This window comes from Schistocerca serialis, chromosome 2 (assembly GCF_023864345.2).
Source record: "Schistocerca serialis cubense isolate TAMUIC-IGC-003099 chromosome 2, iqSchSeri2.2, whole genome shotgun sequence".
In the NCBI taxonomy this organism is placed as follows: Eukaryota; Metazoa; Arthropoda; class Insecta; order Orthoptera; family Acrididae; genus Schistocerca; species Schistocerca serialis.
In genome coordinates, this window is record NC_064639.1 from 121,752,054 (window position 1) to 121,778,546 (window position 26,493).

Sequence of the window (26,493 nt, forward strand, 5' to 3'; positions counted from 1 at the left end):
TCGACGGGACGAGGTTCTCCTCACTCGGCTTCGAATAGGCCACAGCCCTATGACGCATGGCTTCCTGCTCCGGCGGGAGGACCCTCCACTGTGTGGTGCTTGCGGCGTCCAGGTCACTGTGCGCCACGTTTTATTGGATTGCGTTTTATTTTCTGACCAGCGGGCCGCGGCTGCCTTGCCAGCGGACCTGCCAACTCTTTTAGGCAACACTCGGACGAATGTGGTTAAAGTTTTAAAGTTCTGTGCCATGTCGAATGTTTTTACAAAGATTTTAGGGAGGGGATTTTAACTTGTTTCCTGTGTGACAAGCTCGCCCATATTTTATGTAAGTGGCCAGACACTGACGGTTTCCTATGTCATTCTTGTCGCTATGTTATCCCTTACCTTAGGTTTTACCTTCTCAGGTCGTATTTTCCCTCTTTTCCTGCTTTGAGTGTGTTTTTCAGTTTTATTAGGTCTCTCCACATTCGTTCCTTTTACTGTGTGTCAGGGCGCTGATGACCTCGATGTTGAGCGCCCATAAACCCCAACACACACACACTACTCAGGAGACTGCTATTTTCCTTGCTCCTCTTTTCTTTTTTCAGTTCCCTGTAAATCAATATCTCTTACTGTCCCTTTTAATAATTTCTTGTGTGTTTTTCTCTGCATTACATCCACATCCACCAACCCAACATCCTTCCTTCATCTTTTCACCATTTTTCTTTATCTCTTCTTTTAATCCGCACCCAATAATTCTTTAATGTTTTAGTATTTACCCCAGACCTATTGACTGTGTCATTCTTGAGTGTGAAATAGAAATTAAATTCTTAGTCTTGCAGCCCATTATTATTTTCTGTTTCTCTCCTGAAACAGGTTTCTCAAAACCAAAGTTTAAAATGGTGTTAACTGATAAAAGTGAGGACACTGAATGAGCAGTATCCTACAGTTTTCCCTTTCCTGCACCTATGACAATAGCATCTCAAGAGAGAAGAAACCTGAATGTAGAAATCTGACAATAAAGTACGAGTAAGTACAATACAATACCATTAATATGTCATTTATTCCAGTATTAATCACAGGCATACATAATGAGATTAAGACTGCAATAAATAGCTTATTACAGTCATTGTGCAATTTGCTCATTTGGGTACAGCAGCTATATAGTAAGTGATGGAATAAAATTATACAGTGTAAAAAACCAGTTCTCAAGGAGTCCCAATACGAAATAAGAACTAGATGTATACCATCATCTGTATTTCTCATAGATAACATTGTTGTTGACCAAAGGCTAATGATTTGAGATTAAACTGGTGTCACAAACATGAGAGCTGAAGCTCAGGAATTATTGCTATTATTAGTATTACTAACTGTTTCTCAGATATGATATACCCATGGCATCAAACTAAGTTTCGCACTCTTGTGGCAGCAATTTTCATGAACAATTTGTGGGAGCAGCGAATTAAGACACTGTACCTTCATGTGGAAGTCTTTCTGAAGATGTGCTGTGTGGGCTTGACACTCCATTGTGTCCAAGTGCCAAGTTTTGGAGCCTCTGTTCCAATTTATAAGCAGCCTTGCTGTCAGACATTGCTGGACGGGCCATGGGAAAGGAAGCACGGTGCTGAGTTGAAACTGCATTCTTTGAAGTTGTTTTACGTCTTCTGACAACCTGTAATTGAAATGTATTTGGTTATTAAACATATTTAGTGCCATCTGCAGATTGTACAGTGTAGGTTCAACAGTGTAACTAATAAGAAAATAAATTCCACATCAAACTAAGTTCTCTATTTCTTCAGCAACAGCAGTTTGTTATTTTCAGGGGGCAATTCTACAGTTTCTAAAAGATTTGATGTTACAGCTGAGGACCCCATAAGCACTTGAATGAGAGTAAATTATGTAATAGAACACTGTTTATATTAATAATGTAATTTTGATCAAGTTCTTAAACAGACATTAAAAGCCACAAAATGAACTACTGTAAGATGAAAGTAATGGCACTATTACAATGCTTCTGTTAGTATTTGCTGCCCCTAATTTAGAATCAATAATATTGACTAAAAAAGTAAAAAATTGTTCTCAACTCAATCTTGGAAAATTTCAAAAAAAAGTTGCCATGGTATATGGTAATTCTTGAACAATGAATTTTGGACTGTAACATTCATATCACTTATACATACATATAATTTCATATTGTGCCTTTTCCTGTAATTTAAAAATCTGCATAAAAGATAAAAGGTAGCGATGGAATCACAGCTAAAATTCAAACTCTAGAGTACAAACAAGAGAGATTGAAGCAGTATGTAATCAGAATCCATTAGAAGATTTGGTCAAGGAATCAGGAGACAAAAAATGACGAATGATTTGAGAAAATGAATAATGCCCATTGAGAAGTAGTGGTGACAAGAAGCTGTTACTACCGAGACACTACCATTGATGTTATAAGCTTACTGTCCTTGCTGGAAGGTGCCATGTATGATGCGAATACATCAGCATAGAGGGATACAAGCGATCGGCAGAAATATTTATGAAGTGCACAGATTTCACGGTGGTTAGTGTAACGGAACATACCACACATAAGCTGAAGTGAAATAGCAAAATATGACCACCAACAAGCCTCCTGATGTTCTTCACTTTATACTGAACAGGACCTTTCCTGGAAGTAAGTATATATTGATGTGATCATCAACATAATTTAACAGGAACGACACAACTCACCTTAACAAGGAACACGCTCTGACAGTTCTGTGGCAAAGGAAGGAAGACAAAGGCTTAATGCCCTGTTGATGAAGAGGTTGGTAAAGATGGAAGACAAGCTTGATTAGGGGAAGGATAGGGACAGAAATCAGGTGTTCTTTCCAAAGCATTTGCAGTAAACAATTTGCAGAAACCATGGGAACCTATATCTAGATGGCCGGATGGCAACCAAACCACCATTTTCCTGAATTCAAGACCAGTATGTTAACAGTTTGCCACCACATTCTATCTGCTCTACAGTCCAAACATTGTGTTCAGCACACACTGTGATAATAAATGATGGATTTGTCAGGTAAAGCATTTGGCAAAGATTTTTATTCACTGCTGTTGTAATGTAAGCAGCGGTGTTATAACTACTATGAACCAAAATAAAGTGAATTTAAATGTATTGAAATTTCTGTGAACTGCTGTGTTAGCAGTTGTAAATACTTATGTCAATAAGCCCAGAATTTGATATATGAGGTGCTATCCAAAATTTTCAGGACTAGTGCTGCCATATGTCGAAAACCTTACCTTTGCATTAATGGTCACCATCACCCTCAAAAAAGTTCCCATCTGCATGTACACACGGGTCCCAGTGCTTCTGCCACTAGTCAAATGTTTTCTGGAAGTCCTGTTCTTTGAGTGTGTTTATCACCACCAGCGATGCTTCTTGAATCCTCTCTAGAGTGTCGAACCGACAGCCTTTCAACTTGAGTTTCAGCTTTGGGAATAGCACGAAGTCGCAAGGTGCCAAATCGGGTGAGTACTGTGGGTGGGATGCAACTGCCATGTTTTTTTTGCCAAAAATGTCCTGGTGAGCAAGGACATGTGGCGGGGCACACTGTCGTGATGCAGCAGTCAGTTCCCTTGATGACAAAGTTCGGGCCCTCATCGCCGCATGTTTTCACAGAGCCATCGCAAAATGTCACAATAGTACATGGAATTCACTGTTTGGTTGGGTGGGATGAATTCTTTGTGCACAATTCAACTTGGTATCAAAGAAAATGATGATCATGCTCTTCACTTTGCTCTTAACCTGTCTCGCTTTTTTGGATCTTGGAGAGCCTGGGCTCTTCCACAGGGGTGATTGTTGCTTTGTCTCTGGGTTATAACCGTAAATCCAGCTCTCGTCGCTGGTGATAACCCATGACAAGAAGGTTCGATCGTCAGCTGCAGTCTGATGAAGGTCTGCTGTTCTGTTCGCGGATCCATCGTAAAATCGCCACACACCAAACACAGAGCATTATGGAAATCACTATGGACATGCAACATGTCCTACCAGCTGAATGCCACTCTGTACACTGACTCCTCTGATAGCTCTCGCCACCTAGCGACTCCACCTCGTATTATATATTAGAAGTCACAAACTCCCACTTAGTGTATGGTGAAATTATGAATGATGAACAGATAACAATAAAAACAGATGACACTTTAAATGTTCTTATCATTACCACTTTTTCTGAAAATGCTTGGACCACAATAAATACGATTTATATAAATGGTCTTGTGCACCCATGGAGGAGAGAGAGAGAGAGAGAGAGAGAGAGAGAGAGAGAGAGAGAGAGAGAGTTATTAATATTTCACTTTTGTGTTGAAAACTTATAATTTCCACAAAATAATGTTTAATACACTACCAATTAACAAAATCAGTACTCCCACTACAACTGAAATATTAGTCATGCACAGCTGAAGCTGAAATGATAATCACAATAGAAGTTTAATATATTACAGTTGCAGGGACAGGCACTACATCAGTGAATTTCTTAATTAATATTATGTTAGTCTTGCTTCCTCAAAACTTTTCCTCTTCTTTGACCAACGAAGGAAAAAATAATTGTATCTGATAGGGAACTGGTTTTGATGACAATGTGGTCCATCCCCTTCTATCAGTTTTAGACATAATTCATATCTATATTTGATTATTGAGATGTTTCTCCTGGTAGATATGTATTTGTTTTGACAGAATAATAGTTACATGTTGTTTATTGCCAAAAGCCTTGGGGATCTCAAAGACTTACAGTACCTCAGATAGAACTATGTTCCAATGATCAGTACTTTTGATGTGCAACTCTAATTAATTTATTTCCTTTTTAATCCATGTCATATTAAACAGCTCAGTTGCAATGTATTAACATATACCAGCACTAAAGCAGCTTTGCAGAGGGTCACTGTGAAGATAGTTGAGGGTTTAGTTTCAAAATAATGTGGCCTAATTCCCAAGAGGATTTTATTCGAATAGACACTTGCCATGGATATCTTCACACTTATAAAAGAATACTTTGTAATAAACATACCTGATGACAGGTGTTCTCTGGGATATTGACAATTTTATGTCCTTAGCAAATGCAGGCATCACAGCGAATGTTCTGATTAATGTGCAGAATGCAGCCATGGGTCACAAGACTAACAAGGTACTAATTAGGAACTTTCACAGGTCATACCATCATACTATCATACTGTCGAGCACTGCTTTTAACTTGTAAGGTGTTGTCAATAGGGCAATGCAACAAAATCAGGGAAATAAATTACTTAATACTACACCTGTGGCAGTGTTCTGTACATTTTTTGTGTGTCCACTAACTCCATTATATCATACTAATGGTAAATTATCATCCCTGTTTCGTATAGAATGCTGTAAACCTTATACAGACTTTGGATGGGCTTTCCAATGATGATTTGCTGGTCTACAGACAGATGCATTGATGTCTGCCTGAACAACAGGAATATGTTAAACAAATGGACCATGGGCAGTACAGTGTGAAGTACATGGTGCATCATAATTAACAGTGAAAGCTGCCAAGGATGAAAGTATATGACAACAAAAGCAAAGTGCTATATCCCTGGTAGACGGATAGCGGTGGACATATCAGTCAATGCACAAATGGAGGAAGCTGACAGACAGGAGAGCCACTTGTGGAAGAGTAACCCAACCCAATTGTATAGAGAACGAAACACGACAGACAGCGTACGGACAAGACAACAGACCAAGACTAGGACAAGCAACCTTACAAAAACAAGGCACTTAGCAAAGCAGTTGCCACAATGATGACAACAAGATCAAGAGCAGTAGAGAGACCAAAGATGCAACCAGAGAGAATACTCAGCTACCATGCAACATAGTTATCCAATCGCTAAAGTATAGTGAAGATTAATCTATAGTATCAAGCGCAAGCACTGAACTGCATGGTGTGCATTGCTGCCTAAATACTGGCCACATGGAATGGTATTCACTGGCAAACTCAAATGGAGAGACTGTGGCACACTCGCCATGAAAGTGCAGTGCAGCCCTCCATCAGCTGTTAAGGTCAAACTCCACTGGTAGTCATTCAACCTCTGCGGTACTTGGTACCAGACAAAGCTATTCCAGTAACCATGAGCCCGCAAATGTGCTGTTTGCATGATTACTGTGAATGTGTTGTTGCGAGCTGCCGTGACATATAGTCCCCATTAGTGGAATGTATTTGAAATGTAAATTTTTCAATTAAATTTCCATTCAATTGGGCACAAATTTCACTCATGAACTACCATAACAAGAAATACAATACTGCTTCAGCAAGTTACATGTTACAGCCTGCCCGGTTAGCCATGTGTTAGGCCGCATGGCTTTCCAGATTGGGAAGGAGTCACTGGTCCCCAGAACGAATCCTCCCGGCGGACTTGGGTCGAGGTCCGGTGAGCCTGCCAGTCTGTGGATGGTTTTTAGGCGGTTTTCCATCCGCCTCGGCAAATGCAGGCTGGTTCCCCTTATTTCACTTCAGCTACACTATGTCGGCAATTGCTGCGCAAACAAGTTCTCCACATAAGCGTACACCACCAATACTCTACCACGCAAACATAGGGGTTACACTCATGTGGTGTGAGACGTTCCCTGGGGAGGGAGGGGGGGGTGTCCACCGGGGGCCGAACCACACAATAACCCTCAAAGAGTGGTTCAGTGTGAGGCGGCGGGGGGGTGAGGTGGACTGGGGTAGTCATCGTGGGGTTGTGGACCACTATGGCTGCGGCGGGGACGGAGCCTCTCTGTCGTTTCTAAGCCCCCGGTTAACATACAATACTATACATGTTACAACTTACTGTACACTCATAGCTGTTAAAGGGTCTATTCTATGTACTGTCCTCACATATGGATGAAGTACTGTAGTCATCCTTACAGTGATGCATGAATTCTTTAAAAAAAAAAAACCTGGATCATCTTGTAAAGCTTGGCAATATTATAAAATTTGCTGCTGTAGTTATTCAACCAAATCAACGGTAGTGCTGGACACTACACTTTTGAGATGACTCCAAACAGAAAAGTCCATAAAACTGTACCATAAATCTTGGAGGCCAAGGTACAGACTCTGCTTGACCTAATTATTTTGGACTGTACTGGCACATTACATGCCATCCTACATCAGTAATAAAATGTGCCTGTGCCCCATCATGCTTATACTATACTCCTTAACCACGGGACATTGGTGAATTAGATGAGGACTTATTTAAAATACATTTGTACTAACAAAGATGATATTTCATACTGAAATCAGTGTTGGCTCATAACCACATACTCACAATTATAACAAAAAGGCTCGTTAGAAGACCCAAATTTACTGAAACATTTGCTTCTGTTCTTGTGTACTCCAACCTGTGTGAGCTTCTGCTATTAATTATGATACATCATGTATAGTATAGAACAGTCATAAAAAGCAGAAGAGTGTTTGTCCACACAAGAGAATAACAGCAAATCATGAGCTCTGCAGCAGAAAATTGCAGAAAATGTGAGCATGTTTTTGCAATGTTAGTGCTTTATCTCCCTTGTACTGAGCTGTTCTGTGATGCAGTGTACAAGGAAAACTTAGAACTCCCATCTCAGAAACATTGTGCTGTAGATTCAAAGTTTAATATACATATTTCTTTTCTAACATCATTTCAGAAGCTTGTGAATACATTTTAATACACAGCAAATGAATATTGCAGTATCTCACACATATATACTTTCTGCAGTCGAGGACTGTCGAAATACAGTTTCACATTTGCTGTTTGCATCTTCCAGATTTTTTGAAGCATTCATTATTATAAAAAAACAATAACTTGTTATAAACTTAATATGTCCTGAGACGTTAGCTCTTAATAACACTTCCATATTACAGTACAGAACAAAACCATTTGATGGTGTGGTCTTCACATTGCCTACCCATTCTGCGATTTTACTGTAGAACAAGCATTCCATGTACATGGTAATATTTCTCCTATAATAATAATATTTCTTAGTGGCACTTTGACCTGAACAGCATAATCATTTCCATGAGTAGTGCAGCCCCTTTTTATCACTGAAATCAGTTTCTCTAGTTACCTAACTAGTATTGAACATTGTCAGTGACAGAAAATGTTAAAACACAGTTCCTTAGACAAATTCTATAAACAACCAGCAGGAACCTGTAAACCTGTATATCTGTATAGGATTTTCAGAGTATGTCCAGAAGTTTTTATAGCACTAAAAGTTCCTCCCCCTCTCTCTCTCTCTCTCTCTCTCTCTCTCTCTCTCTCTCTCTCTCTCTCTCTCTTTCTCTCCCCCCCCCCCCCCCCCCCTCTATCTGCAGAGCAATAACATGATCAAGACTGGGCATGGTATTTTATAATGCACACACTGGATAATGCATGAATCCCGAAATATTTCAACTATATGCAGTTTTACAATATTTTACAATGCAACGTATATGATGTTAAGTGCAAAACACACACACATATGGGAGGGCAGGACTGGGAGAAGTTACAACAGCTTAGAAAATTTATTTAATGTACTTACTTTCCCTGGAGGTAAACGGGTGTGGACAACTGAGCTTCCTTCTGATGGTGAGTCATCGCCTGAGTTTGGTGTTGCAGGAGAATGTGAAGAAACAGCTTTGGTCAGATTTATTGTATCCGCACCTCCTGTCAGTTCATCCACAATGTCTGCAGAATCACAAACACTTCCTGGTTGAAGTTCATGAGTTTGATGTTGAACAGTATCACTTTCTGATATCTGATCACTGGATAACCTACTAACATCACTTTCCGAATCAATGTTACATTCACTGTCTTTCGGAATGGAATTTTCGATGTTATGGGGCTCCTCTTTCAGTTCCTTGCTCTCAGACAATTCTTTTTCACTCGTGTGGCTATTTTTCAAATCCAAACTTAAAGAACTTCTATCAGGTATGTTCGCAACAGAAGGCTGGACATTCTGAGTATCACTTTCCACAGGAATCTCTGAAACAGCCTGCACTGATTCATTTCCTTTGTTGGCTGCTTCAGTAGATTTCCAAGGAATTACTTCTCCTTCAGCTTCGGCTTCAGTGGAACAGCTCATCCTGTTTTCAACAATTTCTTGCCTCTCAGAGATATTTCCATAGTTCTCTATCTCTTCTTCATGGTAATTGGCTTCAGCAACAGGGTGTAATTCAGCAATAGCCAGCGGTCGTGTTTCCACATCTGGAGTCTCATCAACACTAATACTCCGTACAGACATAGAATCTTCACTAGTAAGATTCGTGTAGGAGACAGCCTGAGATCCATATCCACTGAAATAATAGTACAAATATTTAGTTACACTTATTATTCAGGTAAAAACAAGGTTTGAATCCGCTAGCTTCAGAAAATGAAGCAACTATGACAAATTCAATAACTACATCAAATAGTAGTTCAAAATGGTTCAAATGGCTCTGAGCACTATGGGACTTAGCATCTGACGTCATCAGTCCCCTAAAACTTAGAACTACTTAAACCTAACTAACCTAAGGACATCACACACATCCATGCCCGAGGCAGGATTCGACTGAAGCACCTAGAACCGCTCAGCCACTGTGGCTGGCTCAAATAGCAGTGCACTAATAAACATTGTGCACAGCTTTTGCTGCAAATAGTTCAGTATTGCAGTAAGGTAAACAAAATTTTATTTATTAATGTTGCAGGTAAGTTCTGGTAAACTGTAAATATATTAGCTCTGCTATGAACACTGCACAGCTTTTTATGTTTCAATGAACCCCAACAAGTTGTCCACCAGGATGAATGGCTACAGCCAAGCTCTTGCCAAGAATGAAGTTGACTACCCGATGGTACGATACAAGATGCAGTTGAGCACAAAATGCTCAATTTCAATGGCTGCTTCACAACCCATGCTATCTGGATCCTTCCTTGCACCAACAGCCTCTATGAACTAGGCAGATGGGAGTTATCTTTACAATACATCCTTCACTCCCGTAATTGTCTGGCTTCCATCTCCAGTAACTCACTGTCTCCACATCCTCCACCCAACAGTTTTCCCCTCTTCTGCCCTGCCACCCCTAATAGTTCACATCCCCATGTCACCTCCAGTGTGCCTCGATCCCCACTGACTCTGACGACCGTGCATCACACACTTAGCCTATGCACCTGCCACCTCTCCCTCCCACATTGTTAGCTGGCAAACCAACTGCCTGCCTCTGAGCCGCTAGCCATCCAACCCCAACCCCTGTCCCTGCCTTTTTCCCCTCTCTTTTTCTCTTCTCCCTCCCCACCCTACATGACACTACCCTCACCACAGCTAGTCCACCTGCCAAAATACAGCACTGGGGCTGTTTGTCAAGCTGGCACCACGTAGAGGCATTGACGTGTGTGTGTGTGTGTGTGTGTGTGTGTGTGTGTGTGTGTGTGTGTGTGTGTGTGTATGTGTGTGTTTTACTCTAGCTCAAAAAAAGTATTACTCCAAAAGCTAGGAAGTTTTCACTCTTTTGTGTGTGCTATTCATGACTCAACTCAATTACAAACTTTAGTTATTAATAGATTGTCTAGTTGGATATATTAAAGGAAAAGACAGTGATATATTTGTACAATATCTTGGATTTAAGCTAATTTATTCAAAGTTTTAAAGCAGAAAGCCTGTCCACTATGTCCCATACACAGCACATCTCTAATCAAAAATGGGTGATGGTTGTCCCTTCCTTTCAGCCAGTTCTACCACCACTGTCATATTGTGCTGCTCCTCAATAGCAGGGTCACTATATGTAGGATATCTCAACATTCTTTCCAGAGTACGTACTGCACAGGAATCCTTGACTGTTTCCACCACCAGTCCATTCTGTGCCATTGCCTTGTCTGGTAGCCGGAACATTGTCACCTCTTTCCATAGATGTTGTAGGCATACGAATGTGTCCGGGGTGGACTAGACTGGTTTGACTGCTGGTCACATGCACTGGATGGCTTTCATAACACCCAGGGAATGGGGGCAAAGGCATAATTCATAGTTCAAATATGTCTTGTCTGCTTCAGTGCCATCAAGCTACAGGTGCCCGGGTTCGCCACGACCGTAACCAGCTATATCTGCCTGAGTCCTCTGGGATAAACCATTCTGTTCAGCTCATGGAACAAGAACTGTACAGAATGTCCCACAAGGAATATGTAATATATCACTGGCATATTTGAGTAAAATAATATTGAACATGTGATCTGTTCTGAATAGTCGTTAGAACACCAGTCGTTTGTTTTAATGCCGGTAGCATCACAATTGTTCTGTTATTTGTGTTTCATTGCCATAAAAAAAGGTTGCACATTTTATGTATCTTTACAATGAGGTCATTAGAGGAATACCACAAGCTTGGAAGGGAAAAGGAAATTGGTAGTGTTCTTTTCAGATGAAACAACCTCATCAAGTGATTTCAGGAAACCACATAAAGCACAAATTTGGATGGCTGGATGGGGATATGAACCCTGCTCCTCCTGGATGCAAGTCACATGTCTTAACAGCTGTGCTATCTCACACTCAGTGTTTAAACAAGTGACTGGTTTGTTGTTTATGGCACAAATGCTGTGTTATTATACACCGTTATAGTGGAATACAAAATACCACAAGAGTGACCAATGCTAACTGTTTACAGATATTGTATTTGCAGCCAGCCGTGGTGGTCGTGCGGTTCTAGGCACTACAGTCCGGAACCGCGGGACTGCTATGGTCGCAGGTTCGACTCCTGCCTCGGGCATGGATGTGTGTGATGTCCGTAGGTTAGTTAGGTTTAAGTAGTTCTAAGTTCTAGGGGACTGATGACCTGAGATGTTAAGTCCCATAGTGCTCAGAGCCATTTGAACCATTTGTATTTGCAGTTTCATAGTCGTTTTAGAAGAGTACTGCTGATATTATCTAAGGGCCAGAGTTCCTGATCCAGGAGTCTGTGGCAGCATTTGAAGTACATTGAGCAAGACTGTGATTTTTTCAACTGTCTTCTGTCAACTGAATAATGACACTTATACAATCTAGAGGAATAAGAAAGTCATTTATGATAAAGCCAAGGTACCTCTGTCGCTATCATGTGAGGTAATGCTCCCACAGTTTAACCATGTATTTCAATCCAAACAGTTATAACTAATTACCCAACCAAAATCCACATAAATAATTTAAAAATATTTTAAATTTAATTTCTCAATCAATGTTGGCTGTATTTTCATAGACAGCCTCCTGTTAGGTCCCATTAGTTTCTACTGACATATTATTTGCTGGTTTGAGAAGAGCATCAGGTCTATAGAAAGAAACTCAATAAACTTTTACACATGCTACTTATTCCACTTGATGAATCCTTTTGTCGCTATAGAGCAACATTATTCAGTGTATGATCTGCAGTAATAGTCAGAAGTTCTTCCATTGTGCATTACATGAATGGTGAAGGAAAGGGAGAAAAATGTTAGTGGCACAATATGTATGCACCGTACCCTGTAAGGTGATTTTCAAATATGCACATTAAATAACTGAAGAGTGAAATTCTCAAAGGTGTTAAGTGACAAAACATTATACACAATATTATGTTTTAATAAAGTATTTTCTTTGGTTTTTATACCAGGAACTATGTGAAACCAAAGCACTCTTATTGGACTATTTACAATATTAACAATATGTAAATAACATTGAGCTAAAATGCGTATAAAGCAATACTTAAATCTGGTACTTAAAAAAATTGGATTTCCTGTGAAAGGTGTTGTGCCACTGAACTTACAAAAAAAAAGTTTCAAATGATAATATAACTACAATATCCTTATCAGTACCAAACTGGAGTTAAACAGTATGAAACACATGAAAGTGTTATATTACTGATATTGCAAAAACCTATTTTTCAAACAATAATAAAACTTTACTGATACAAAACTGTATTAAACAGTTGAAATACAAACACTTTTTACTATTATTCCTGACAGAGTTAAATGTAGAATGACTTTACTCCTACAGGAAGACAGTCCAACACTGACAACAGATCTTTCTTCTTTTCAACAGTGATACTATCTGGCATTTCAGGACTGGTATTTCAGCTTTCTGTATATCCCTCAGTGTCTTTACTTTTTTTCAAAACATGAAATTCTTTCCAGTGTTATATAATGCTGAAAGTTGTTTTCATTAAAACTTTTCCAGGATATGGCTCTGAGCACTATGGGACTCAACTGCTGAGGTCATTAGTCCCCTAGAACTTAGAACTAGTTAAACCTAACTAACCTAAGGACATCACAAACATCCATGCCCGAGGCAGGATTCGAACCTGCGACCGTAGCGGTCTTGCGGTTCCAGACTGTAGCGCCTTTAACCGCACGGCCACTTCGGCCGGCTTTCCAGGATATCTCGCATCCATTTGGAAGCAAGAGGTTTTTGTTATGTTCATTGTGTTAACTGAAATTAAGGAGTACGCAGCAGACTGCAAGTCAAAGAGATAGTCTACCTCCACATGTACAACTTTGAACTTACTTATACTTTTTGCTGATGCAATCACTTTTTTAAGATCTGCTGGGATAAACAGCTTCATTACTCTTTTATGCTTCTCAACAAGAGCAAAATCTCAGTTGCACTGTAAACAGCTGTGACTGCTAACAAGAAAATTATTATGGTGAATGACTTCAAAAACTCCACAGGAAATTAGAAATAGGTACAAAAAGTATTATTACTCTGTTTTTATTTTGTTCTACACAGTTATCAATAAACACATGTAGATCCTTTTTGTTCTGTAATACCAAGATTGACAATACATAAAAGACATGAAGCAATTTTGTTACCTCCTTTATTAGCAATACCTTCACACCCTAAACGCATGTAGGAAGTCTGGGTGTCACCTAAGCTGATGCAGAAATTAAAATGGCTCAAATGAGAATGATAAAATGTTTCTGAATGAGTAAGTGTAGAAACATACAGTACTTGCTGTAAATCCATAGAAATAGAAGATATTTCACTTTCTGACACATAAGCAAGAGTGATTGTGGCTTTCATCTTGTCCATAGCATTTTTCGCCTTACATAGGTGCAATTCTATTGCCTGCTTTGCAGGTACACTTTTTAGACTTTGCCCTTTCACATTGTAGTTTGTCACAGGTTTTAAATCTATATACCCTGGGGCGATGGAATTTCAGTTCAGGAAAATTTTTCTTTAAGACAGCCTTATAGTATCAGTATCAAACCCTGTTGTTTGGAAGTATTTCATTAAACATATTCAAGTCTGGACGTACAAACTATGTGCTAGATTTTGCCCATGAGTAGTTGCTTTCATCCTTTGGAAATTAATTAATATAATTTTTCACTCTGCACTAGTAACTATTTGTATACTTAGTTGGTGCATTAGATTTCCTGTGAACAATGTAATTTATATCGCTCTTCTTCTTCTTCTTCTTCTTCTTAGAAATTATCACTTCTATTTCCTTGTGGCCTAAATAATACATGTTCATGAATGTATTTTTGCAAATCTAAATCAAGTCACCTTTCCCATTTGGGACACATTGCAGTAATCTACCACGTATTGGTATCTTCACTCTCAGTATCATATTTTTGGTGCCACTGGACTTATCCATGGTAACTATATTGCATAAGAAAGATCTTCTTGTTTATCTGATCTAGCTTACAGAATTCAGGAAAGACATGCAGTTTTGAATCTTTGTCAAGTTCCCTGCAATGGAATTTGCATTTGCATATTTTCTGCAATTATAAGGATGCATGTTACCAAGTTAATAACCAATATCTAACCCAACAATGGTTTCAGTTTTAAACCACATTTTAAAATAATTTCAACATGCAATTCATGTACTTCAAGTGCTGGAGGATCTTCTCTTTAGGTTTTGTACTAGCAGGCTTGATTACAAAAGTAAAATATAACCTTTTCACTTTAAATAAAGATAATGTATATAACTTCGCCTCATAAAGCATGGACCACACTGAACTCAGAACTTCCCACAATAACAATGCTAATCCGCATCTCATCAGTGATAATATCAACCCGGGTTCGATTCCCGGCGGGGTCAGGGATTTTCTCTGCCAGTGATGACTGGGTGTTGTGTTCTGTCTTTAGGTTAGTTAGGTTTAAGTAGTTCTAAGTTCTAGGGGACTGATGACCATAGATGTTAAGTCCCATAGTGCTCAGAGCCATTTGATAATATCAATGTGGCACTTAACACTTTTCAAGAGACAATGACTGCTGTAGTTCATAGCAGTGCTATCTATCATCATCATCATCATCATCATCATCATCATCAGTTTCAACTCAAAGATGATAAACAGGAACACAGAGCTTGTGAGAGGAAAATAGCTACAGCTTAAAGCACTTTATGACCAAAAAAAATTATGACCATTTTGGCACTTCACACCTTTGAGAATTCCACTCACAATTGTTGATCATTAACTAAGGGAAAATATAAATGAATTAGAAAGACTACAATCAGATGGATAAGTACAACTAGGACAATTCATATGGCAGAAACAATGAAACAAGCACCATATACCTCCTGTTATGTCACAGACCGAATTATACCTCACATAGCTCAGTGTTGTTTTATTGATGTAACATAATCAACCATTCAAAAAAAGGAAAAAAATGCTAATTATGTTAAATCACATAATCATCTGTTTATACATAGTAAGTTCTAAACAGCAAAAGAACATCTTCAAACTGAGAGATGCATATCCACAATGTGTGAGGTGTCAGACAGGCCCTTCTAAAAGCATAAAGAGAGGGAACCATCATTATCAAAGTGGTAGGTTTCAGTAATTTCGGGTAATTCAGTTGTAGGTGTCATTTGTGAGATTCAGAAGTTTACACAATTAATTTGCATCATTTTTATGACCTTTTCCCCACAAAATAATCATTGAATAAAATGCTATAACATCCTTAGTGTAACATTATTTACAGGTCAGAACCAGTAGCAACAAATGGGTGGACACAGAGTGGATATAAAATACATATGATTATAATAATTAGTTATACCATATGAATGTTGAGAAGAAAGGAAACGATAAGTATTATCAAAATTTATAGTTATTTCTTATAGTTATTTCTTATAGTTATTTCTTACCTAGAAGATGCACTTGGAGTACTCATCTTTGTTGACTGAAGTTCTGCTAAGGAGTCCAGTGTTCTTGAACTAGGTAAACCAGATTTTACCAAGTAATTTGGTCTTGTATGTTGACCAGAACTCTGAAAACAAATAACATTACTTAAATAATAGAGACTTCTGCCAAAACACAACAGCATTTTCATGACATGGATTCTGTATATTCTAACACCTGTCTTGAAAACACACACAGTATATATGGAACTAACAATGTGTGACAGGTCATAAGTCTAAGTATTTACCTCCTAGGACCGGAACAACTGAACTACGATCATCGCCAGGCCTTCTCACTAGGCTTCCACCCTCCCACAGTGGTATTCTGCCACACAGCCAACTTGAGTAGTATCCTATTCTGTACATATACTTGCCCCACTAACAGCATCCCTATGGAAGTCCCAAGTGCAAGACCTGTCCCTATCCATTGGCCATCACTTTCTGTTTCAGTCTTGTCACTGGCATTACTTATGCTGTCAGAAGCAGTGCCACTTGTGAAAACAGCCACATCACCTACCAACTTCACTGGAGCCACCCAAAATATTCGATGTGGGTAACATCATGAACTAATAATCCACATGTATGAATGACCTCTGCTAAATTGAGGCCAGGGTCAAATGCAACACCCAGTTGTAGAGGATGGTGTTTAGCACAATATGGTTAATTTTAATAACTACTTCACATCATGAGCCATCTAGATCTTACTCCTAAACCCGCTTTTTGTAATTGTGGGTCTTTAAGTTTCCCCTCCAAAACGTCCTATATTCCCACAACCCCTTGCCTCAATATAAATTTCTTCCTGTCATTTTCTTGCTCAGTGTCAGCCTCTAACTTCCCATAGAACTTTTCCCTTCCTCATCATCTCCATCTTGAAGTCTCTTATGCCAAATTTTCCACCTTCCACTGTAATATTTCCTCAGAATTTCTCCTAGCAACCACTTACCATATCTTTGATGTAGAGGCTGCCATGTCCGCTGCATACACCTGTGTGTTTACACACTGGCGCAACTTTTCTTAATGTTGTCCACTGCTGTTCAACACTCTCTCCACCCCAAGTCTCTTCCATGTCTTCAGTACTACTCACTCTAGCCATATTACAGAAAATTAGTGAATATGTGTTACTTACTTTAAAAGGATCTCTGTGAGGTATTTGAGCAGTGCACTTTAGTGTTGTTACTCATCCAAATATCTTTCCATAGGACATAAATAGTGACTAGTGAGAAAGCTGGTGCCCAATGGTACACCAAAATGGTAATACATAATGGCCACCATCAATATGTTAACAGTTATAGAAGATTTGTCATGTCTGTCATATTTTACTCACATACAAGTTCTGTAATTTTTGCATCTTACTGTTGAGCTTGTTTGATGATAATTAAAACATCCTCTTTTTTACCAAACACCCTCATACTGCCCAACTGAAACTGAAAATAGCAAATATGGTTATACACTTACTTGATAAGACTCTGACTCAGAAAATTCAGGATCACTGTAAATGCCATCTGGGTCTGCCAGCTCTGCTTTTGAACTCGTATTAGACTTGGGAGCACTCGAACATTTCTGCTGGACTGTCGCGGCATCTTTGCTTGTAGCTGAGTGGCTGCACTGCTCCTCATGGAGTGTCGTCATTCGGAGACCGAGCTTCGTGGCTGCAAGGTTGGGAGATGCTGTTGCCAACAACAGACACTTAAGAACTAAGAAATACATCTAAGAAAGTCCACTTATGATCTTACTTTCAGCAAGAGATAATTATGCAGTTCTTTCCGATAGAAACTGTGTGCAGCATTTTTCAGATTAAGAACATGGTAAAAACTCTGCAGTAGATTACAATTATAAACAATATTTTATTTGGCTAAAACTGAAATTTTGACAATAAATGGCATGCACAGTGTAATTCTCATAGTTTTCTTAAGAGTACAAGGCAACTATGCTGGAATGTCAAAAGGTAGGTTACAAAAGTATAGTCATGGGTGTTATGTATATCAATGAATACTACTGCACTAAAAGTCCATGCTGCAGTTGTATGATTATAAAAACATCAGTGCTATTAGTAATTAATAAATATTGATGTTTAACAGAGATTGTTATTTCTAATATACAACTGGATTCAGGCATTGTGGCATGCATATTACAGAAATGTGCTCTGTACATAAGCAAAATTAAAAAGGTTAATGAGTTTTACAAAATGGAAGCTCTATAAACAAAGCTTGTAACTCAAAGAACAAGTTTTCACTATTCAGAAGTATGGCAGACAGTTAAATTGCCAGTTTCATATAAGCTACAGAATGGGTTTCTTTAGAGCTGATTTGGTACAATTAATAAAATTTTAGATGGCTTTGTACACTCCATGTTACCTTCAAAGTTCTTTATTTATCTACTAGTTTTTATACTATGTTCACAATTCATGAGTCCCACAAGAGAGAGTAGCACTCAAGAATGAACAGTATTTAGTGTCATGTACAGCTATTTTTCATTGATAACATCCCCACAGCTCACACGTCTTTGTGCATTTATGCACTGCTCTCTAGTAAATTTGTCACTATGCCCTAACTCCGGAAACAATCAACTTATATTTATACTTGAGTGTTTATTTGTTTTGCCGGTGCACTTTTTATATGTGCAGCACTTCATTTTCAGTCTTACAAAGTACTGTGCCTAGTGGAAATTCTAAATGATGATGCAGTCAACAGTACGAATCCCTTTCTGATGTATCGTTAATAGGGATAAATGTTCCATTTTTCTGGACATTTAAAGCAATAATTGAGTTCTTGTAGAGTAAACCGCAGTGGATAAGGTGTCAGCATAAACAAATGAATTTTTCTCTTTTGTTCATGATAGGCAACATATTTCTGTGTGTTTTACTATCAAATACAAATTAGAAAGGAAATTAAACATGGCGAGATATTTCCTAGTCTAATACTCATGTAGTGTTGAGAGAACAGATGTCAAGATATGGAGAGTAACTTTACATATTATTAGTACAGTCTGCTGTAACAGGTCTGTTCAGGATGTGGCTAGGTGAGCAAGAACATTTGCTCACCACTTGGGAAGTGAGCACCTGTGCTATACTATGGCAATCTGACTCAATATGTCATGCATAGGAAGAGAAAACTGTGTGCTGTCTTTGGAGAAATGACCATGTATTAAGTTCCCCAAGTCTTTAACATAAGTGTATATACTTACAGGCAATGTTTAAAGTGTAGAGTAGCTCATTTTAAATTGATGAAAAGCAGCACGATGGCCAGGTTAAGTACTTCAAAGCAAAGGTGAGACACACTAACATAAATTAATATGACTTCAGTGTAGGATGCTTAGTTGCAGTTACTACTTATAAACCTACAGTGTGACAGGCAGTTGTGTGGTAAGTTTCAAAATAAAATAAGTATGTACAGCTGTATAAAAAATTTCTTCAACATACACTGATCAGCCATAACATTATGAACACCTACCTAATAGCCAATATGTCCTATTTTGGCACAGATAACAGTGGCAACACTTCATGGCTTGGAAACAATGAGGCCGTGGTAGGTCAATGGAGGGAGTTGGCACCACACCTACATACAAGTCACCTAATTCCTCAATTCTGGGAGGGGGGCGGGGGGGGGGGGGGGGGCAGGGGGGATGAGCTCTGATGCCACATTCAATCACATCTTGGATGCATTTGATCAGATCCAGACCTGGTGAATGGGGGGGCCAGTACATCAACTGGAAGACCCATCGTGTTCCTTGAACCACTCCATCACACTCCTGGCCTTGTGCCTTGGTGCATTATTTTGCTGAAAAACATCACTGCCATTGGGAAATATGATCATCATGAAGGGGTGTATGTAGTCTGCGACCAGTGTATGATAGTCCTTGGCTGTCATGGTGCCTTGCACGAGCCCCACTGGACCCATGGATGCCCACAGGAATCTCTCCAAGAGCTTAACGGAGCTGCCGCCAGCCTGTCTCCGTCCCACACTACAGGTGTCAAGGAGCTGTTCCCTTGGAAGATGACAGATTCGCAACCTCCCATCGCCATGATGAAGGAGGTATTGGGGTTCATCAGACCGTGCAATGCTCTGCCACTGAGCCAATGTCCAGTGTTGACAGTCACGTGCCCGTTTCAATCGTAGTCACTGACATCATGGTATTAACATTGGCACATGCATGGGTCGTCAGCTGAGGAGGCCCATTGTTAGGAGTGCTCGGTGTATTTTGTGTTCAAACACACTTTTACTCTGCCCAGCATTAAAATCTGATTTTAGTTCCACCACAGTTCACTGCCTGTTTTACCTGTCTGGCCAGCCTACGATGCCAGACATCTGTAATGAGGGGGTGGCCGCCCACCCCACGATGTCTGGACGTTATTTCACCGCATGTTGAAGACACTCACCACAGCACTACTCAAACACCTGACAAGTCGTGCAGTTTCCAAAATGCTCATGCCGAGCCTAACGCCATCACAATTTGCCTTGGTCAAACTCGGATAGATCACATACCATTCCCATTCTACACACAAACAGCATGCTCACTGATACTACATGCACTGTACGTGTGTCTCACTAGCAGTCATTTCTCACCAGATGATGATGCTATTGCCTGGATGGGTTTACATCTGTAGTACGTCAGTGGTCATAATGTTCTGGCTGCTAGTATAAATTTCCAATTTAAAAGTTTGTAGTTATGATTACGTCAATGTCTGGACATGTGTACTTGTGTGAATGACTTTTTTATTCAATGAAGAGGATGTAATCTATCTAAGAGTCTCACTGACAGATTTCAACCTAAAAGCTTATCTTTGAATTAGCAGTGCTCAGAAAGTGATACAAGACATTGATGCTTTAGTGAAAAGCCAAATAAGTAGTATTGATTGAATTCCAGTATTTTTATGTTTAACATGTGAATAAAATAGTCATGAAATACAAGTTGATGTCAGTTTAAACTTTGCCCAAAAATGGCAATCATCATAAGACTGTTCAGTCATGAAAAATATGTTTCATACTCATCCCACTAATTAAAAGAAAGGTAACTTTCACTTCATTTGCCATTTCTCATCAATGTAACTAAATTTTCTGCAAAAGGCATTAATTAGCCACAGTGGACTGACCCATCACTGTAGAAATAACATTAGTGGCCACAGAACAGATTCATTGACAACAACATCTCATGTAGAGGTACCTTATTTGATTCCTCCATCCCCTGCCCACCCTTCCCCTTCTCATGCCATTAGTCCCTGTGAACCAGATGGTTGCTCATTGCTGTGGCACGAGCATGAGCTAGCTCCCAAGATTAGACTGGTAAACAGGCCTGTGATATAAGTGTTTCTCAAGATTTTTTATGACTTTTCCAATGAAATTAAAAGAAAAAAGCTATCCCTCACCTGATCCTTCACATTACTGTTGTTAAAGTGAGGCAAACATAGCCATCTTATTTTAATGTGCATAGTTTCTGACAAATGGATACTGAAATAAAAGCTGCATTAGTATTTATTAATACAGAGTTATATGAGGTGATATAATATCCATTTCCATTTTATGTTTTGCCACACTTAAATTAGATTCTTAAGATTTCTCCAGCATTTATATAGGTGATAAGCAATTTTGCATTGCTCCATAACTTTAAACTATTTTCAACATTCAGAAAAACATCAGTCCAGTTCTAAATATGGATGTGACACATTGGTAGACACAACAGCTGGTGCAGCATGCAAAAACAAAATATAAAGATGACTTGGATGTGGCCACACATTTAATTTCACTAAAAAGCTCAATGAGTTAAGAACGAAAATGTTAGGTGTAACTAGTCAGCACTTCCTTGTGGGGTACAAAACAATAACAGCAACATAAGGATAATCATACAGGATCATACAATGTGAAGCATATTTACAAGGTGGAAAAAAGTGATTAATGTAACATATGATCCCTTCCCTTATGGATGAAGAGTTTCTTTCTCCAAAAATGCTGTTTATCTTACTTTAAACCATAAATAAATAAATATTTATGTGTAAAGACTGACAAGAAATAACACCCTAACACAAAACCACTCAACCTGGTATCCTTTACTGTGTTGAGTGAGTTAAATAATCAAAGATGTTATTATTAATTTTAGATAAGTCTCCAAGTTGTTGAAAAATGAAAGCCAAACAGGTTTTGCCAGAAAACTACTGGTAATAAAAGAAGCTGATTGCTATGACTGTATTTATTCAATACTGCAAAGCTTATGCAGCTTTAAAAATGCACTTAAAATGTTCAGCATTGACTACTACAGAGTTTCTTGATATAATATTAAAAGAGCAGTTATTAACAAAAAAACATTGCCAGAAATTTTGAAAAAATATTGTTAATTTGTACCTGTACTTTTCTCATACTGACTGTTACCAAACAATACTATTGTGTGTTCAACCCATAGTAAAACTCCTTTTTGCATTCTCCCAACAGGAAAGGATCATAACACGGCCAACCGAGCAAAGAGTTGAAACAACACAGAAGGTATGACATGTAGCAATCACTGGAAAAGACAGAAATATGGGGGAGCAACCTACGTTTGGGCCCGGCCGGCTGCAGGCGAAGAGAGTTGAGGTTCAGGTTCAGATTGAGGAATGTAGGGCGAGCTGAAAAGAGCACCACACCATCATAATACAGTAAACAACAGACACCAGTGACAAGAAGGTGCTTGTAGCTAAATCCTGGGTGTGAAACTGAGTATTAGTAAGTTCCGGATAGTTACACAAATATGCAGGGAGCAACACAACAATGTTCCTCTGGTTACAGATACTATACAGTGCAATTCAGATATTGAAGGGTAACACATAAAGCTAGGGAAACTTGTTAAACACTTTGTACAAAACACAGATCTGGAATATTTTATTGTACATTTAGGGTAAAAAAGCAGGGTTCTTCTAATGCAGAAGATAAAAGATTAATATCCCAGAATGTATAGTAGCAAAACTTATCACATAGATCTGGTCATACATGTATACATTGTTGCATTGCCACAGAACACTTATTACAATGTACAATACGTAAGAGAGAGAGAGAGAGAGAGAGAGAGAGAGAGGGAGGGAAGCACTACAATACTGTAGAAGTGTTGTTGAAGTGCTCTCTCTCTCTCTCTCTCTCTCTCTCTCTCTCTCTCTCTCTTTCTCTCTCTCTCTCTGAAACCTCACTGGTAGTTAACATTCATTAAACTGTCTTGGTTCAACTCCATTTCTCTCTTGCTGTGCATGCTTCTCGATATGAGAAGCAGAGCAACGTACCAACACCATTTCTACTTCCTCTCTGAATGGTCTCTCTTCTTTCAATCACTGATTTTCTTTTGCTCATGGAGCTACTTCTTGTCCCATAGTTAGAATTTGTTTGTTCCCATATTTGTGGTCTACCATCAGGGTAGTTTTACATCATTTTAGATATCCATTAATAGATGTTTGTCTCCTCTGCTATATGTTTTAGTGTCATACTTCAGCCCATTAGTTCCAGTGTGCAACATCATCACCCTAGCAGTGAGCAAGGAGTATATAATCACAACATATGACTAATGCGGATAAGACAATGAGGATCTGCATCAACTAAATAAACTGAGCCACTGTTCATTCTCTTTTAACTGTGATGTTAATTGGATTTTAACAACAAAAATAATCAAGTACTGATAATATAATGTAAATGGATACATAAAAAATCTACTCACCAAGCAGCAGCAGGAGAAAACACACACACACACACACACACACACACACACACAAGGATTTAACTTTCACAAGCTTTCGGAGCCAGTGCCTCCTTCTTCTGGCAGAAGAATTGAAGGGGAAGGAAGGGGGGGGGGGCGAAGAAAAAGGATTGGAGAGATTTAGGGAAAGGGGAAACGTTTAGAAAAGTCACCCAGAACCCTGGGTCAGGAGAGACTTATCGGATGCGATGAGAAGGAAAGACTCTTTACTTTTGCCAGTTACAGGGCTGGAATAGGTGGTAGTAAGAGCGTGCTTAGGGCAAGTCATGCAGTGGGGACAGGCACATGAACAGAAGCTATAGGGTAGAGACATGGGTGCAGAAGGAGCATAGGGTCTAACAAGGATATTGCAGAGACTGGGAGGGTGATGAAAAGCTATTCCAGGTGTGGTGGGCAAAATCTCAGACAGAATAGATCTCATTTCAGGGCATGGTTTTAGGTAGTCATAGTCTTCTTGAAGTGTGATTGATACATTCAACACCAGGATAATACTGGGAGACAATTGGTGTGCTCCAAAGTTATTGTTTTGGAGGGGGTCAGCAGTACCAGGATTGCATGTGATGGCCCAGAAATCTGCTTTTGAACTAGGCTGTTGGGACAATTACGTCCAATGAAGGCCAAAGTGAGAGAGGTGATGTATTGCTGTAAATAGTCTGCATCCAAACAAATACGTTTGCCATGAATGCCAAGACTGTATGGAGGGAACGTTTGACATGGAAAGGATGGCCACTGTCAAAATGTAAGTACTATTGCTTGTTAGTAGGTTTGACGTGGACAGAAGTGTGTAGCTGGCCTTCGGTGAGGATGAGATCAATATTATACATCAAGGAAAGTGGCTTGGTACTTGGAATAGGACCATGTGAAATTTAATTGGGAGAAGGTATTTAGAGACTCCAGGAATTTTAACAGGTCAGCCTCACAATGAGTCCATACGGCAAAGATGTCATCAATGTATCTAAATCAAACCAGTGGGTGAAGGTTTATGGACCGCAGGAAATCCCCCTCCAAGCGATCCATGAAAAGGGTTATGGCTAATAGCTTTTTTCTCGCCCTCCCAATCTCCGCAATATCCTTGTCAGACCCTTTGCTCCTTCTTCACCCATCTCCTACCCTATGGCTCCTACCCCAGTGACTGCCCCCGCTACAAGACTTGCCCCATGCACCCTCCTACCACCATCTATTCCAACCCTGTAACTGGCAAAACATATACTATCAAAGGGAGAGCCATCTTCGAAACGACACGTCATATACCAATTGCTATGTAAACACTGTTCAGCATTTTACATCACCATGGCTACCACCCAGTCATCAGTCAGGATGAATGGGCATAGGCAGAGGGTGTACACAGGCAACACACAATATCCTTCACAGAGCATACTGTACAAATTGACCTTGGTGCTTGTTTCACCACACATGTCATCTGGATTCTTCCTCCAGACACCAGTTTCTCAGAAAAATGGCTCTGAGCACTATGGGACTTAACTGCAGTGGTCATCAGTCCCCTAGAACTTAGAACTACTTAAACCTAACTAACCTAAGGACATCACACACATCCATGCCTGAGGCAGGATTCGAACATGCGACCGTACCAGTTCCTCAGAACTCTGCAGGGAGGAACTAGCACTACAACATGTCCTTGGTTCTCACCACCCACCTGTCCATAATTTATGCAAATTTCTTCTGTCTCGGATTTTATTCACAGTAACTACTCCTTTTTTCACTCTATTTTAGTTTTCTATATCTTTCATTTTCTGACTTGTCTATTTTTCAATGTCCCCCCTCCCACTTGTTACATACAATGCACTTAGCTTTTCACTCTTACTAACTTTTGCACAATATTTTATTAGTACTCTCTGTCTTACATATTACCCCATCTTCCACCTTTAAGCTCTCAGGTTTTCAAATCTCATCCGGTGCAGTCCCCAACAATCAGTCTTTCCTTTTCATCCCGTCCAGTAAGTCTCCCCTGACTCAGGGTTCTGAACAGTACCCCTTTCACTAAATCTGAACAGTACCCCTTTCACTAAATCTCTCCAGTGCTTTCCCTTTATTACTCTTTCTTCCACTTCAGCTCTTCAGCCAGAAGAAGGCGCCATTGGCTCCGAAAGCTTGTAAAAGTTAAATCCTTTTGTGTCTCTGTTCTCCTACCGCTGCTTGATGAGTAGATTTTTTATCTGTCCATTTCAATTAGATTTTAAGATATTTAAGGAACGAGTGAAAGAAGAGCATACGTATAATCCTACAATTTACTTAAATCAGGGTTCCCTTTTAGATGTCATTTTGCTACCTGTAACACATATTCCACAATATAATGTTCTACTTTTCATATATGGATTCCCTAATACTGCAATTTACAATCTGTGTCCATGTCCATCTACAATCTGTGTCCATGTCCATCCAGTCAATGCCCTTAAACCAGTTCTTGAGCACAAAACTATTAACAGTTTACAAATAAGCATGTGGCATGCCCTGAAAATAACAGATGCAATATCAGGATGCCAAAAGGCAAACCAACTTTTTTTTTCTTTTTTGTTTTTGCAAATGATTAATGCACATGCAGCTCAACCAAACGGACACAAACTTTCCACTGTGGTGTATATGATTTGCATTGCAGGAAATAAAGGCTCAAGAGAACTTCTAAATTCTAATGCACTTATTGTTATAATTACCATCTGAGATCTGGAGTGACAAAATTCAAAATACATTATTGATTATTACACATCTGACACCCATTTCTGAG

At 39.3% G+C, this 26,493-nt stretch overlaps 1 protein-coding gene across 1 annotated transcript in view; it reads right to left on the reverse strand.

Moving 5' to 3' along the window:
• The window catches only part of LOC126456801 (kinesin-like protein KIF13A), a 233,078-nt gene that overhangs the window by 45,014 nt on the left and 161,571 nt on the right, over window positions 1-26,493 (reverse strand). Inside the window, exons 27-31 of the mRNA XM_050092590.1 lie at window positions 22,573-22,641; window positions 17,505-17,698; window positions 16,017-16,138; window positions 8,504-9,257; window positions 1,456-1,651 (exon numbers count right to left, since the gene is read on the reverse strand). Coding sequence (XP_049948547.1) covers window positions 1,456-1,651; window positions 8,504-9,257; window positions 16,017-16,138; window positions 17,505-17,698; window positions 22,573-22,641 — 1,335 coding nt within the window. The remainder of the gene's footprint in view (window positions 1-1,455; window positions 1,652-8,503; window positions 9,258-16,016; window positions 16,139-17,504; window positions 17,699-22,572; window positions 22,642-26,493) is intronic.